Consider the following 15648-nt stretch of genomic DNA (forward strand, 5'->3'; position numbering starts at 1 on the left):
GACAAGGCTGATTTTGGGACGGCAGGGAATAAGTTTAAAAGAGCTGAACTTTTTCAGTTTAATAAAAGGAGATTAAGAGATTACATGGTCAAAGTGTTCAAAATTCTAAAAGGAATTAGTACAGAGGATTGAGACTGTTATTTTAAAATGAGTTCAACAAAACATGGGGCACAGTTGAAAACTTGTTAAACATACATTTCTTTCATGTTTTCTTCACACAGAGAACTATAAACACATGGAATAAGTTACCAAGTAGTATGGTAGACAGTATGAATTTAGAGACCTTCAAAAACTAGGCTTGATGTTACTTTGGGGTGAATACGACTGACAAATTTTGTTGGGCTGAATGGCCTGTTCTTGTCTAAATTTTTCTAATGTTCTAATTCTTCCTTCAAGATAATATTGTAAAACTGAGTATCCATATTGTGCTCATCTTCTCAGTCATCCATTCTGCTGTACTTCTTTGTAAATGCAATAGAGTGTAAAAACACTGCTTTGACTCTTCATGTCAGGTCATAAAGACTAACATCATCAGTAGGTCACTCTACTGTCTCATTACACGAGAGCCATTACACATTGTGTAAACTATGCTAAATTGTAGATTCTGTGGAAGAAAACCCCCCGAGGAAGACAGGACAAGTTCAATCAGTTAGATTTTTATTCAGTCACAGATGAGTACCTGGAATCTACATTGCAAGGCAGAAGAGCAAAGTTACAATTTTTGATTGGCAGTTTATAATTTCTTCTTCCTCCCTCTTGCCCTTACTTAATCAAAAAGCATAATATTGTTTACTTAAGCATTTTATTTTATTACACTAATGGACTATCTGTTCTTATTTTATTTTTTACTTTTGTCAGATAGATCCTAAGGAAGGAAAGGTCATCTTTCCTGTGTCAAATAGATGCGTTATAGCAAAACGGCTTTGTCAGCTATTAACGATAAGTAGCTTGCAAGCAGTTCATTTTTTCTTTCACAATTCACAAGATTTTTCATGGCTGATTAGTCAGTGCAAGAGGCTTTCCAGATAAAAGATTATTTAGCACAGGACATTTCATAACATGGGTGGCACGGTGGCACAGTGGTAGCGCTGCTGCCTGCCTGCCTCCCTGCGTGGAGTTTGCATGTTCTCCCCGTGTCTGCGTGGGTTTCCTCCCACAGTCCAAAGACATGCAGGTTAGGTGCATTGGCGATTCTAAATTGTCCCTAGTGTGTGTTTGGTGAGTGGGTGTGTGTGTGTGTGTGTGCCCTGCAGTGGGCTGGCACCCTGCCTGGGGTTTGTTTCCTGCCTTGAGCCCTGTGTTGGCTGGGATTGGCTCCAGCAGACCCCCGTGACCCTGTAGTGAGGATATACTATAGCATGTTGGATAATGGATGGATGGATACATTAACATAAGATATATCATAAGGTCATACATACAGTATCATATCATAAGATGAGTCCTGGGTATGACGTTAAATCCAGCACTTGCAGGGAAAACTTGAAGATTGGTGGCAGGATTGGCACTCCATCCACTACAAAAAAAACTTCATGCAGCTCCAATGTGACAGACAGGACTCCTTTCTGCTCTCAGTGGAAGGATAGCTGCTTGCATTTTGATGGGGGTGGGGGAAAGCCTTCAAGACCCCCATCCCCAAAAGAGTTGAAAACGCCAGAGAGCCAATTAAGTCAGCCCTGTTTGGGAACAGAACTGGTGTGGTGCTAAGGCATCACCCTCTTCACAGCAACACTCAGGTCCCAATTTGAGGTGGCCCATCTGGGTAGGTACTTGAAATGTCTTGCATGATGATCATCTTCCTCCGCTGTCGGAGCTACTTCATAAGCTCTGCATTTCAATGGGGGCACTCCCTGAGGTACGCAGAACTGGGACTGGCCAGATCTCTGTAGGTGGGTACACCTTTTATTTGTCTGGTCGCTCTGGTGGCTGTCATACTCAGGGAGTAGCTGTTACTGTGGTGGATTAGCTACTTCCTATGGTCTCCAATATCACTTCTTTCAACGAGCATATTATGAAACTCTCTGGGTGACTTGTCTGTAGTCTCAGTGTACACTCCAACTGTGGTGAGTGATGTCTCAGTGAGGAAGACATTTAATTTACAGCTTCGGTTGGTGTTTAATGGTTCCCACAAGGTGATACTCCTCTGGTCATGGGTGACTTCACTGTGGCCACTGACACCGACAGGGCTGGCTATGAGAATTGTGTCTGTCCCCTTGGGTTTGGTGACCGTGGTGCAAATGTCTCCATGATCTTTGATTTTGCAAAAGGTCAGGGGCTGCAGATCACTGGATCCTGGTTTCAGTGCCCAGAGCCACATCTTTGGACTTGGTACTCCAATACTAGTGGTACGGTGAAAGAGATCGATCACATCCTTGTGAGCAGATGCTGGAGGCTTCTATAGAACTGCAGGGTCTACAGAAGTGCCCAGTTTGTGAATTCTGACCACAGGCTTGTTTTTGGATCTGAAGATCCATCTTAGATCCATCTTAGGCCCAGTAGGCTACCACCTACTAGGAGAATAAGTCTGGACCTGGCCAGACTCCAAGATTAGGCTGTTTATAATGGGTTTGCATGCAGTTTGTGTGTGGAACTGGCTGACTTAGGTGTGACTACCCATCCTAATGTGATGAGGGAGACTTTCAGTGACAAGACCCTGAAGGCTTCTGAGGGTTGTGTTTGTGTTGCTGGTGTTTCCAGAAGGAGGTGTTTAATCTTGCAGGGCACTCTGGATATCATTGAGAGGAGTCACAGCACATGACTTGATGGCAACTCTGATCTGTACCAGGAACTGAGTAGAACGACTGCAAGGGCTCTGAGGACAGATAAGGAGGCATTTGATAGAGGAATCTTTGAATAAGTAACACACCATCTATAGTCTACTAACCCACGTCCTGCTTATATAGGAATCGAAAGCATTGTGCACATCTGAAACTAGCAGTGAGGTCAGGTGATGGAACATTCCTTACAGATGAGCGTGCAGTTGTGACCTGCTGGGCTGGCTACTTTGAGCAGCTATTTAAAGACGATCATCCAGCTATGATGTTTGACATCTCTGGGTCAATGGTTCTTGAGGCTGATCCTCCAATTAGCTGTGAACAACCCAATCTCACTGAGATTATACAGGTGGTGAACTTGCTAAGGGTAGGGAAGGCTGTCGGGGTCTGTGGTATCTGGATGAACTTCTCCAAGCTGGCGGTAAGGCTGTCCTCCTGGCATTGCAAGCAATCTTTGCTTCCATTTGGGAGACGGGCATCATCCTAATTGACTGGAAAACAGGACTTGTCGTCCCTATCTGGAAAGGGAAGGGTAATTGCCTGGATTGAGGCAATTACAGTGGAATAACACTGCTCTCGGTGTCAGGTAAAGTCCTTGCTAGGGTCACCCACAGTAGGATCTGTGATCACTTGCTCACCTACCAGTGAGCAGTCTGGTTTTATGCCTAAAAAGTCTACCATTGACTGCGTCAAGGCATTGAGGGTTCTCATCTAGTGCAAACATCAGTTTTGCCAGAGTTTCTTTGCAGCCTTTGTTGATTTTTGTAAAGAGTTTGACTTAGTTGATCGAGCTGCCCTGTGGGACATCTTGAGAGTTTGTGGGATCTCCACAAAGTTATTGGATGTCATGGCCGGCTGATACACTAGTACTGTGAGTGCTGTGCAGAGTGGAGGCAGAACCTCTGCATTTTTACCAGTTGATTCTACGGTTCATCAGGGGTGTGTTCTTGCTCCTACTCTGTTCAGTGCTTGCATGGACTGGATGTTGGACAGAGTCTTGGGGTCCAGTGACTGTGGGGCATCTATTGGTGAAGAAAGATTCACTGACCTCGGCAGGGCCATTCATGTTTCTGGTGACTCTTCCTATAAAGTCAGTAGGTGGATTGGGAGAGCATTGTGGGGTCATGAGGTCACTGGAAAGTGACGTATGGTGCTCCCAATATCTCTGCAAAAGGACGAAGTCTTTAGTCTTGGTGTTTCCTGTTTTACTATATGGTTGTGAGACATGGATGTTATCCATAGACCTGAGATGAAGACTGGAATCCTTCCGTACTGTGTCTCTTCATAGAATTCTTGGGTACAACTGGTTTGACTTTGTGTCAAATGAGTGGTTGCTCAGAAATTCCCAGCTGAGGCACATTACCTGCATTGTGAGGGACCATCAGCTGTGGCACTATAGCCATGTGGCATGATTCCCTGAGGTTGATATAGCTCGTACGTAACACCTGGCTGTGGCAGATAGATGGTCATTTCTGGTGGGTGGGAAAGAACCTCGTGTCTGCCCTGGGGGGTTGTCAACCAGAATCTCAAGCTGTTTCATCATGTGGTGGGAGCTTCAACATGCTATACCAGCGCATGACCTGATCTGATATATCATAAGATCTAGGAGCTGATAGTTTGGGCTGTGTGACTGGCACCAAAATATTTTTGTGAATTTGCAAACTGTATGAAAGTGAACTTCCATAGCTTGTTTCCTCACAAGTATGTTTCTTCAGCTTTAATTAAGCATCTCTGGAAACACTGCATGCTTTTGAGGATGCCTGGAGACTTGTCAATATATGCACTGGCATAACAACATAACACTGTGGGATACCAGGTGTTATTTTTAACTGTTAGTTATTCATGAAGTGCATAAGATTTAAATGGTACTCACACAGGTAGTGTTAACCACATCGCATCAACAGGAAACTACAACAGACCAAGGTGCAAATCTATGCAACCAGCAGTCGACATGTGCAAGAAATGCATCTATGGGGTCCATAAATAACTAAGAGTTATGTGGAACCTGCTGCATTACACAAGAATTCATAATCTGAGCTTATGACTGCAGCAGCAGAAGTGAAATCTTAGGAAGGGTGTATTTAAATCTACGCCCAACATTAGAAATGCCATTTCAGATAGACAGAACAAGTGAAAAGGGTTTCACCTGCTTGTTTCCAGGCATACATCAACCATTTTTCATGACTCTTGCTATAATTAACCTTATTTAATAAATGTGTACACTCAATTGTAGAAATGTGAACAAATTTAGATTATTTGTCTACCCCTTGCATTGGAAACAGCCAAAAGAGAAAAACACAGGAAATCTAAATCCATAGAAGAAAATCACAACACTACTAGGGAAAGTCAATAAGAAAAAAATGGCAAAATTTAATTTATTCTCTCCAGATTCTCATGACCGACAATTAGAATCAGCAGGTTCAGAAAACGGATGGGTGATTATATTTTTATTATTATTTTTATCTTAAAATCTTATCAATTACTATAATTAACACGTTAATTTGAAAGCAAGCAGTGCAAGAGCTATGACAGATGTACTGTAACTTTTAAAGGTAAAAAAGAAAGAACTACAGAATAAATAGGGTGCCTGGAATCAGAATTGTTTAAAGAAGATGCAGTCATTTGTTGACCTCTCACGTTACATTGCTGGGAAAAGATCGGGTGTACATTCAGTAAGCAGAGCCTTTGTCATTAAATGGGCATTTTAAAAAATGCTTTATATAAGGTGTGAAGTCTGGTATCCCTTAATTAGATGTGACCATATTTGTTATGCCATTTAACTGTTCAGAAAGCAGTCAAGGTCATAAAACCATGATTTTAAAATGCATCATAATTTTAGTCAGCTCCCTTTAGTTATTTTGCCAACATTGCTGTCTAAAAATCAGGACACAATGCTGTCAAAAAAACAAATAATTGATTAATCTGCTGTATAGTACCATGACCTACAGTAAATGTTCCTGTCGCATTATGATCCACAAGAATTAGGGTTGTCAGTTAATTGCAGACATTATAGCATTGTATTTAACCTCAGTCATTTGCTATCCCTTCTGGTAGACCAAGGTATCTTTAATGAAGTGTATGAAAGTTGAAGATATTCAATAATAATGGCGGAAGACAATCATATTAATGTTGTATAATAGAAGTACTTGTGGAAAACTATGGCAGTTTTCAGTGGAAGCTTGTAAGGGCTGCAAGGAAATTAACTTTGTACTATAGTGAATACCACCACTTATAATAGTCAAATGTGTTAATAAGTGACTTAATATTGATACATTCAACTTGGTAACCACTACCCGTTTTCATTTTTTTTAATTCTGATACTTAGCTACAATCACAACAACCTTGTTCACCTAATTCATAAGCGTGCTAATAACCCAATATAAAATCAAATGTTTAAAAAAAATAAATAAATAATTTTCAGTAATAAAAATTGTTGTGATGCATGGCTTAATTATAGAATACACCACAAGCAATAATCAGCTGGGTGGCATGGTGGTGGATTGGAACCTTCAGTAAATCTTTTAAGAACCAGTCACTTACCATTTGTCTTTAAAGTGCACAATGGAGGTAGAGTGAGAGGAATACTAAATACAAATACAGAATGGGTTGTGCTGACATACTATACATGAAATAAGGAACTTGATGGTTTGTGTTGGCATGTTTTTGCCCTTTTCAGGAATGATAATAAAATGTTACATTATATCATAAAAATGTTAAATATCAATTAAAGTGCATTAGGCTCAAACTCTGTTTTATGTCACAGAGACAACATCCAGAATACTCTGAACACCACATGAGATATATTCTACAAGATACCACATTGTTTTTTTGTTTTTTTATTGCATTGCCACATGTTATTTTAAATTTATTGTGAAATTTGTGCTATTGTTATTTACTAATATTGTGGTGGTGACATTTATTTAAAGTAGTATGAGTGATGTTTTATAATACCATTGTTAAATAGCTTGCTGCATGTAACTCCATTTGCTGTTATTGTTGTTTCTTTAAATCTGCTCATTTTGTTTTACATTTAATAGGTTTTAATGCAATAAGTGAAATTTCTGTAATTAATCTAGTGAAGTGGGACATAGACATAGAATACCAGGTTTTCCTATTTACTAACTTTGACTTTTTTCTTAGGCCTATGTAAACTCTCATCCATTTAACTTATTTAAAACCAACAGGGGTGATCTTCCTCATGATCCATATATTAACTGACTCATAAATCAAGACAAGATGTTGATGACAGCATCCTAGCACTATTCATATTTTACCTGGATTACATATTCAGAAAGCAATTATGTGCATCTTCCTAATATTACTGGTGTATTCTCAGTCATTTAGACCCGGGACAGTATACATTATGGCTTTAAAAATGAAAAAAAAAAAATTGATATATAACCGTTAAAGCAGTTTATTCTGCACGAAAATAAACTAGTGTTGTCTTTTCCACACGAAAATAAATCTCACGACAGCCTTGGCCTCATTCTATGGAAGCGTATTAGGGCCATGGAGAAGAAAAAATATTGACATGTGGAGTTTATTTTGTCATTAAAGTAGAAAGTCGTAAATTTATGCCAAGATTAAATTCAACATGTTGACTTTATTCTCAACATTTCCACTTTAATCTTGACTCTTATGTCGAGATTAAAGTCGACACGTTGATGTTATTCTCGTAGTTTACTTTGTCAGTAAAGAAGAACGTCGTAAACTTCATCTTAAAATGAATGTTTAATTTACTATATTTTCTCAAACCCTGTCATAACTAATATAGCACATTAAATGCTTTGTATTAAGTGTTCCCCGACTCATGTTAATTGCTATGTGCTTCTTAAACTGATTTTATCTTGCACTGAGATGAGCTGCAGGCAGCGATCGCCACAAAGAGTACATTCACTTCATGATACTACTGCTCTCTGAACATTTAGAATACTAAGATAAATACTTGTTATCATTTTCATGATGAAATGCATTAAACCATGCATTAAACATGTGGGGGCACGGTGGCCTGGAGGTTGCCCTGCTGTCTCGCACCAACGGTGTCCCGGGTGTTGCCTGCCTGGAGTTTGCATGTTTTTCTGGAGGGTTTACTGGGCGTGCTTCAATTTTCTTTCAGAGGCATTTAGGATGTGTGATTATGTTATGCTAAATTGCCCCTAGTGTATGTGTGTCCTATTCACTCTGTGATTAGCTGGCACCCAGTTCAGGAATTATTCCTGCCTCGCGCACGATGCTTGCTGGGATGGACGCAACCCTGAATAGATGGCATAATTAAACATCCAAAACAAAGATTTTTCCATCCATCCATTTTCCAACCCGCTGAATCCGAACACAGGGTCACGGGGGTCTGCTGGAGCCAATCCCAGCCAACACAGGGCACAAGGCAGGGAACCAATCCTGGGCAGGGTGCCAACCCACCGCAGTAAAGTGGAATTGTCGACTTTAATTTATATATATATAAAATCCCTATGTGCGTCCAGGTGTCCGTGTGTGGGTTAGAGGCGTTTTACGGAAATACAAACCAGTATTACTGCGTGAGGAAACTAAAGGTACACAACACAGTGACGCATATTACAGCCACATACGAGCCAGTATTACTGTCAGAGGAAATTAAAGGCATATTACCGACGCGCACGCCTGTATTGCCGCCAGAGAAAATTAAAGGTATATTACGGACGTACAAGCCAGCGGATGTACAAGACAGTATTACTGTCACAGAAAATTAAAGACACACAATACACGGCGGCAGCCCACGAAGAACGGTCAGCTCAGCAAGTAAACATCAACAAAAGAAAGGCTGAAAGAAAGAAAAATATGACCAACAAAAAGAATGAGGTCAAAGTCCCTTGCCATTTAATATATACTGTTCCTACTAATGTTTATGCACTACTGTTCTAGCGCCCGTTATTGTAACGGGCTAAATGACTAGTCTCGACATAAACGGCGAGATTAAAGTGGAAATGTCAAGAATAAAGTCGACATGTCGACTTTTTTCTCAACATAAACATTTTTTTCTTCACTTGGTCCGTATTTGTTTCTTCTCCATGGCCCTAACACGCTTCCGTACCATTCCGAAGTAAATATCATCAATCCATGATAGTACAACACTTAGAAAACATCGACCTGACCTGGTTCGACCTATGATGTCTGTGAACGGTAATTCTGGCACCAATTGTTCAGTCTCGCAGTGACTCACGGTCGCTATCAGCACTTACTATGCTATGGGGTCTCGATATGTGCACAAATGGCAAATCCTTATTTATGTTATGTTTGTATCGAGTGCGGTCAAAAAAGTAGGTCTATAAATGTAATTGAAAAGAGCGCGAATAGCTGTACCGTAGCGCCACATGTGATAAGAGATAAGCCACACTTGTCAATTTTGGCTGACGCCCCTCATAATGTATCCCACAATACCTTGTAAACGTGCGTTTGCCCCTCAGTATACCAGAAGGCCATTCGTCATAACGGTAGGATTGAGATTCTGAAGAGAAGAAAACGGAGCGCTTGGAAAAAAGGACGCGTGAATTCTGTACATAATAAGCCGCTGTGTGCATTGCATGGTTGAATTCGGTAGAAGCTGTTGTGAACGAGAAGAGGAATTATACTAACTACCGTCATATTTCAATTATTTATTTTAAAAGCGACATCATTTAGTGACGAAAATCAGCAGGGAAATACACCTGATAAATACTATTAAAACAGTAGCTGTTAGGCACGGTTTATTATCGGTGAAACCTCCACATTGCAAAAAATTATATATATATATATATATATATATATATATATATAGTTGTGCACGATGTAACAGTGTCCAGCTCCAGAAAACGACTTATGGAAGCGGCAACCCGTGTTTGTCTCGCGCTGTAATGCAAGATACATTTAAATCTGTTAAACAGACTGCTAATATTTCTATTTAAAGGGCGTGGACCGATTGAACAACAGAAAAAATACAAATAACAAAGCTACAGAATAGCGAAGATCACGAGAGAATCAAAAGTGTTAATATGAATTTGGAGAATCCGAAGGCCTGGAACTTTTAGAAGAATTAAAAAAATCCACCGCACACTTTTGCACAAGGTTCAAGTACTAAACGTATATTTCCAACAAAATCCCGTCGCGGGAGCAAAGAAATCATGAAACACTGAACTAGTATGGTAAAAAGGGCAAGGCATGGTGTTTGTTGATTTTTGATATGGGTTAGTCGTTGATCCAGGGATTTATTTATGTGGCCGGCCGTCTGCCGTTTTTAGTGAACAATGTGCAGTAAACTTGTGGGACTGACTGTGCAGGCGACCTGCTCTCCCTCTGGAGGTTAGACTGTGCGCTGAAGCCTGTAACAGCTGGCTCCTGAGATGGATAAGGAGATAATACTTCAATCGGCCATCTGCTAGTAATAAAGAAGAGCGAGCGCAAATGTTTTGTTGTACAAGCAGCCACAGTTTCACATAAAGTGACCTCTGGATTCATACCGTTACTTTTGGGTTTATTAAGGACACGTTGAGATTGTTATTTTCCCGCGTATATGAATTAAACTTGCAATAAAGGTAATTTGCCAAATTATTTAAGATTTAAATTATGTAGAAAATTGTGATGTGATTTTCAGTCTTGTGAACTGTTCATAGGTTAAGGAAGTGTTTATGGTAGGATCAATTTCTTTTTTTTTTTTTTTACAGTACCTTTAAGTAATCAACCGTCATCATTATGTTAGTACTCTTTCCATCCTTTGTTATACCCGTTCATGTATAATTCTTGTCATGTTGGAAATGAAACGAGTTGTTTTTTTCCTGGCATGTCTATCTAAATGGTGTTATTGCTGTTGATTTCTTTATTGTATGCTAACTGCAATAGTAGTGAAACTCTTGGGAGATATATTTATCCACATTTTAAATGACAAGGAGACCAATTGTACTCCAATTCTACAGTTTATTCTTTTATCTGTTATGTATTCAGCCAACTCATGTAATCGAAAGATTAAAAATACCTTGTAGGTTATATAATCAGAGCATTCAGAGTTGCTGCAAAAGCCGGCATCAGTTCTCCAAGTTTTTATCTATCCGAATTTATTTTTTCAATGTATTTTTAATGTGTGGATAGCAAAGCCAAGTTGCTTAATATGGGATGTAAACCCCAAAATGGGAATTCATTTTTCTACAAGAACACCACAGTTACAGCTATTATGACACCTAAGGGGGGCATTTGCGGGGAAGGAGCATACAAACAGATCCCACCTTAGACATTTGTGAGTCTAAGCTTCACAGCTTTAGCAGACCATTTAAAAAAATAAGTCTGCTTTATATTGTCCAGTCTGCAGTCATATGATTTCATTTTAGTATGTTACCTAAGGTGGATGAATTTTACATTTATGTTATTTTTTTAGTTACTTCTATCGGCTCATTGCCCTAACCCTAATTTCAGAATTTTATTTGGTGTTTGGTACACTGTATTAATCTTATTTTACAAAAATGAAAATAAATATAAAGGAGCCACAGTCCAGTTCTATTGGAGCAGGCTCCAGTCGATTGTGACCCTGATTTCGATTAAGCATGTTTGAGAATTTTATGTCATGAAGTTGACATAGTATTATGTGTTTAGCCCTGTGCATTAAATGTTCAATCTACAGAATGTTTCAGTGGTATATTTTAGCACAGGGGTGGCACAGTGGTAGGAGCTGCTGCATCCTCATAAAGTGACCAGTGTTTGCATCCTGGGTCCTCCCTACGTGGAGTTTGCACTTTTCCCCCATGTCTGTGTGGGTTTCCTCCCACATTCCAAAGACATGTTGGTTAGGTGGATGTGCAGTTTTAAATTGGTGGTTGGGGTGTTTGCCGTGTGATGGACTGGCCCCCTGTCCAGGGTTTGTTCCTGCCTTTCACCCTATGCTAGCTGGGATTTGATCCAGTTCCCCCCATGACCCTGTTCAGGACTGAATAGGATAGACAATGACTGACATATTTTAGTACAGAAAAAGTAAAAATACAGTATTTGAGCTGCTTAGGCTAAGATGACCATGATTGTTTTTTGCAAAAGTTAGAATAACCACCTTCTTCTGTTTATGCTGACAGACCTGTTTTTTTATGTATTTCCCATAAAGCACATTGGTTTAGTGAATGAAATTTTAATTTCAGACAGCTGTTAAAGGTAATTTGTTGTCAGTGTCTTGCTATATTGGCCCAGTGCTCTCTCTACTGCACTATTGAAGACTGTAAATGAATACAGCTGAAGAGGCCAAATTTGGGATGTGTATTTCATTCGCCATGTTTTACGTGATCACGCATATACTGTATATTTTAGGTTAGTTTGTAAACTGGGAAACCTGCAAAGTTTGAACTGTATTGCACTTGTTGATTTTTAAAACCATTATTTAAACATTTATTGTATTGCTGATGCTTTTTAATTTGCTTTGTGTGGTGTGGCTTCAAAATTACTCATCCACCCTTTCAGTTTCTAACCCTACTGTACTGTACAGTTTAAGATCTTGGGAGCCTTTAATTAGCACAGTAACTCTGGGCACAAGACTGGATTGGACACCAGTCTATCATAGGCATCCATTCACAATCACTCACATTGGCCCAAATTAGAGATGCCATTTAGCCTAACACACCAATGACATGTGAGTGGAAAACCCATCCAGATAAGTGGGAAGTGTGTTCAGACTCAGACTGGCATTTAAATTCCAGACTCTAGACCTGTGATGTGTGTTGTTAACCATTGTACCCCAATGCTATCCTGAACACATTCACATATATACAGCACATAAAATGTTTCAGCATCATCGTACTCCGATCTTTTAACTTATGTAATCGGGCGTCTAATTGTCCCCTCACACAGATGTTTAGGAGGCAAGTAATGATAATTTTTTGAACCAGGTTGTATTTGTATAATTATCTTGATGGTCACTAGAATGAAAGGGTTTTGGTTTTATCAAATTTATATTGCTAGCCCTAAGGAAATGTGTGTATTTGTGCAATACCTAATATTTTTGAATAATTTGCAGTGTCACGGCTATGTGTGCTTTTGAAGACTTAAATAAATACATGGACAGTCAATGCATTTTTAAAAGACATTAGCAAGATAGAAAGTGGGTGAATGGATTTGTGAATTAATTGCTTTAATTTTTTTTCAATCAAACTGGTGTTATTGTTTCCAAATCTTATCAAAATTCCTTTTCTGTGTTCTCTATGCCATGTATTCTTTATTCTAAGTACTATGTATCACGGGGCGGCACGGTGGTGCAGTGGTAGCACTGCTGCCTCGAAGTTAGGAGACCCGGGTTCACTTCCCGGGTCCTCCCTGCGTGGAGTTTGCATGTTCTCCCTGTGTCTGCGTGGGTTTCCTCCGGGCGCTCCGGTTTCCTCCCACAGTCCAAAGACATGTAGGTGGATGGGTGATTCTAAATTGGCTCTAGTGTGTGCTTGGAGTTTGTGTGTGTCCTGCGGTGGGTTGGCACCCTGCCTGGGATTGGTTCCTGCCTTGTGCCCTGTTTTGGCTGGGATTGGCTCCAGCAGACCCCCGTGACCCTGTTCGGATTCAGCGGGTTGGAAAATGGATGGATGGATGGACTATGTATCACCTTTTAAAAATTCAGTTTATTTTATGCTATTTATTTGTTTTCTTTTTCTCTTAACCTTTTAGCTTTTCGTCTGCTTTCCTTATAATTCTGTGTTTGCTGAACTTCAGGATGAAGTTGAAGAAGCAGGTGACTGTTTGTGGTGGAGCCATATTTTGTGTGGCAGTGTTTTCATTGTATCTGATGTTGGACAGAGTTCAGCACGATCCTGCTCGGAGGCAGAATGCTGGAAACTTCCCTCGGGTAAGGCAATGCAGTGTTTAGCTGAATTTGAGCCGTGTTTTTATATGCTTGTAAACTCCTTGTTGCAAAGTGGCATTCCATGTACAAAAGTGTATTAACATTAACTTATAAATTAATTCATATATCTCTCTATTATATAAAAAATCCTTCGACGCAAGAAGACTTTTTGGAGACTATACTTTTTGGAAGAGAGATTTTTTCAAGTCCCACGAGGCGAGACTTTTGTCTTGACATTTTTTCAAACATTTTCAAACAAGACCTCAACTCTCATTCGTGTGAATGCTTTTGTCAGACGCACTTCCTGCGCTCTCAGCTCTTACACATTTTAATATTTTCCTCACTTTAAGTTCCCAATTAAAGAAGGCGTATTATTCCCAAATCTTATTGAAGAATTTCATCACGAAGGGTTATCAACATAAAAAATGAGTACATGCACAATCCTAGTAGTGCTGGACGGTATGACTAAAATTCTATATTACGGTATTTTTCAAAATTATCCTGGTTTCACGGTATTGGACGGTATTTTTTTCCCATGCATGAGTGGATGTTAACCACATTTTCCATTGCAGTTACTGCAGTAGACTGGCTAAGAATAACTTATTCCACTGTCATGAGAATTGTGCATTGTACAAAAAAACATTTTAATGTGCACACAAGTATTAATACAGGTTTGCATGGCCCCATAAAGTAATAGTTTTCAAGGGGGTGGCACTAATGAAGAGAAGGAATCACATTGCATGACAGATGCAGTCAAACTATAGAGCCTTTTTATTGAACAAAGTTTGCAAACAACTTAAACTCAAATTTTGACAACATATTTTCAACCATCCAAAGAGGCATTTAGACTTAGTAAAATATCCAGAGGTGCTTGTCGAAAGTTGTATTGCACTGAACATGTCTTAGAAAAGGAATAAATTGTAAATATTTTTTGTAAACCAACTACACTTTCATAATGTTAACAATCTCTGTCCACTGACACTTTAAACAACTTTACCATCATTAAACTGCATAATATTTAAACTAAAAAATAATAACAATACAATAAATGACAGTGCAACTTCCAGTAATAATACTATTACTTCCAAGACTTCAAAGCCCAGGTGCATTACACAGTATTCACCAATTAAAAATAAAATAAAACAAGTGCAACTTGGTGATGACACCTTTACCAACTGAACCATCATTAATATTGACCTTGCTTCAAGCTAAGCTATATACATAAATAATAAAACTGCAACTTGCATTTATAATACTATTTGTGGTATAGCCCAACAGAAGCGTATTAGGGCCACAGTGAAGAAAAAAAAAACTATATGTTTAGATTAAAGTCGACATTTCCACTTTATTCTAATAGGTTATTTTGTCATTAAAGTAGAGTGTCGTAAACTAATCTTCATCCTAAAATCAATGTTTAATTTACTAGATTTTCTCAAACCCTGTCATAATTTAATGAGGCACATTAAATGCTTTGTGTTAAGTGTTCCCCGACCCAGTTGTTAATTGCTATGCGCTTCTTAAACTGACTTCCTCTGCACTAAGAGGAGGCCCCGGCAGCAATCGCCGTACAGAATACATTTACTTCATGATATTTCTGCTCTCTGAAATTGTAGAATGTTAAGATAAATTTTCATGATGAAATACATTAAAGCAGGTATTAAACATGCATGGTAGTGATGCTCACTTGCAGTAAGGGTTCCCCAGGTGTACGTTCAGTGTAGAGAAGTTTATGGCAGGTGTGACGAGGCTCCAAAAAACTGGATGTATGAATGGGTATTGCACACATTTAACTTAAATATTGTGTAAATATTGGATTCGTGATCTGGTGGTCGGTGACACGAACACAGAATTCAATGGATGTTCTTCTGAGCGGGCTTTCTTTATTCCATGTGTGCCGTCTCTATCTGACGTACCAAACCCGCAGTTCCTATCTTTCCTTTTTCTTTCTCCACATAACCAATCACCACACGATAAACGTCTTTGTGAATTTAAAACTACAGTAATCCCTCCTCCATCGCGGGGATTGCGTTCCAGAGCCACCCGCGAAATAAGAAAATCCGCGAAGTAGAA

At 39.3% G+C, this 15648-nt stretch overlaps 1 protein-coding gene across 1 annotated transcript in view; it reads left to right on the forward strand.

Moving 5' to 3' along the window:
* Positions 1 to 9213: 9213 nt before the first annotated feature.
* man2a2 (mannosidase, alpha, class 2A, member 2) overlaps positions 9214 to 15648 on the forward strand; it is a 77231-nt gene continuing 70796 nt past the window's right edge. Inside the window, exons 1-2 of the mRNA XM_051920854.1 lie at positions 9214 to 10315; positions 13404 to 13581. Coding sequence (XP_051776814.1) covers positions 13450 to 13581 — 132 coding nt within the window. The 5' untranslated portion in view covers positions 9214 to 10315; positions 13404 to 13449. The remainder of the gene's footprint in view (positions 10316 to 13403; positions 13582 to 15648) is intronic.

This window comes from Erpetoichthys calabaricus, chromosome 17 (genome assembly GCF_900747795.2).
Source record: "Erpetoichthys calabaricus chromosome 17, fErpCal1.3, whole genome shotgun sequence".
NCBI lineage: Eukaryota > Metazoa > Chordata > Cladistia > Polypteriformes > Polypteridae > Erpetoichthys > Erpetoichthys calabaricus.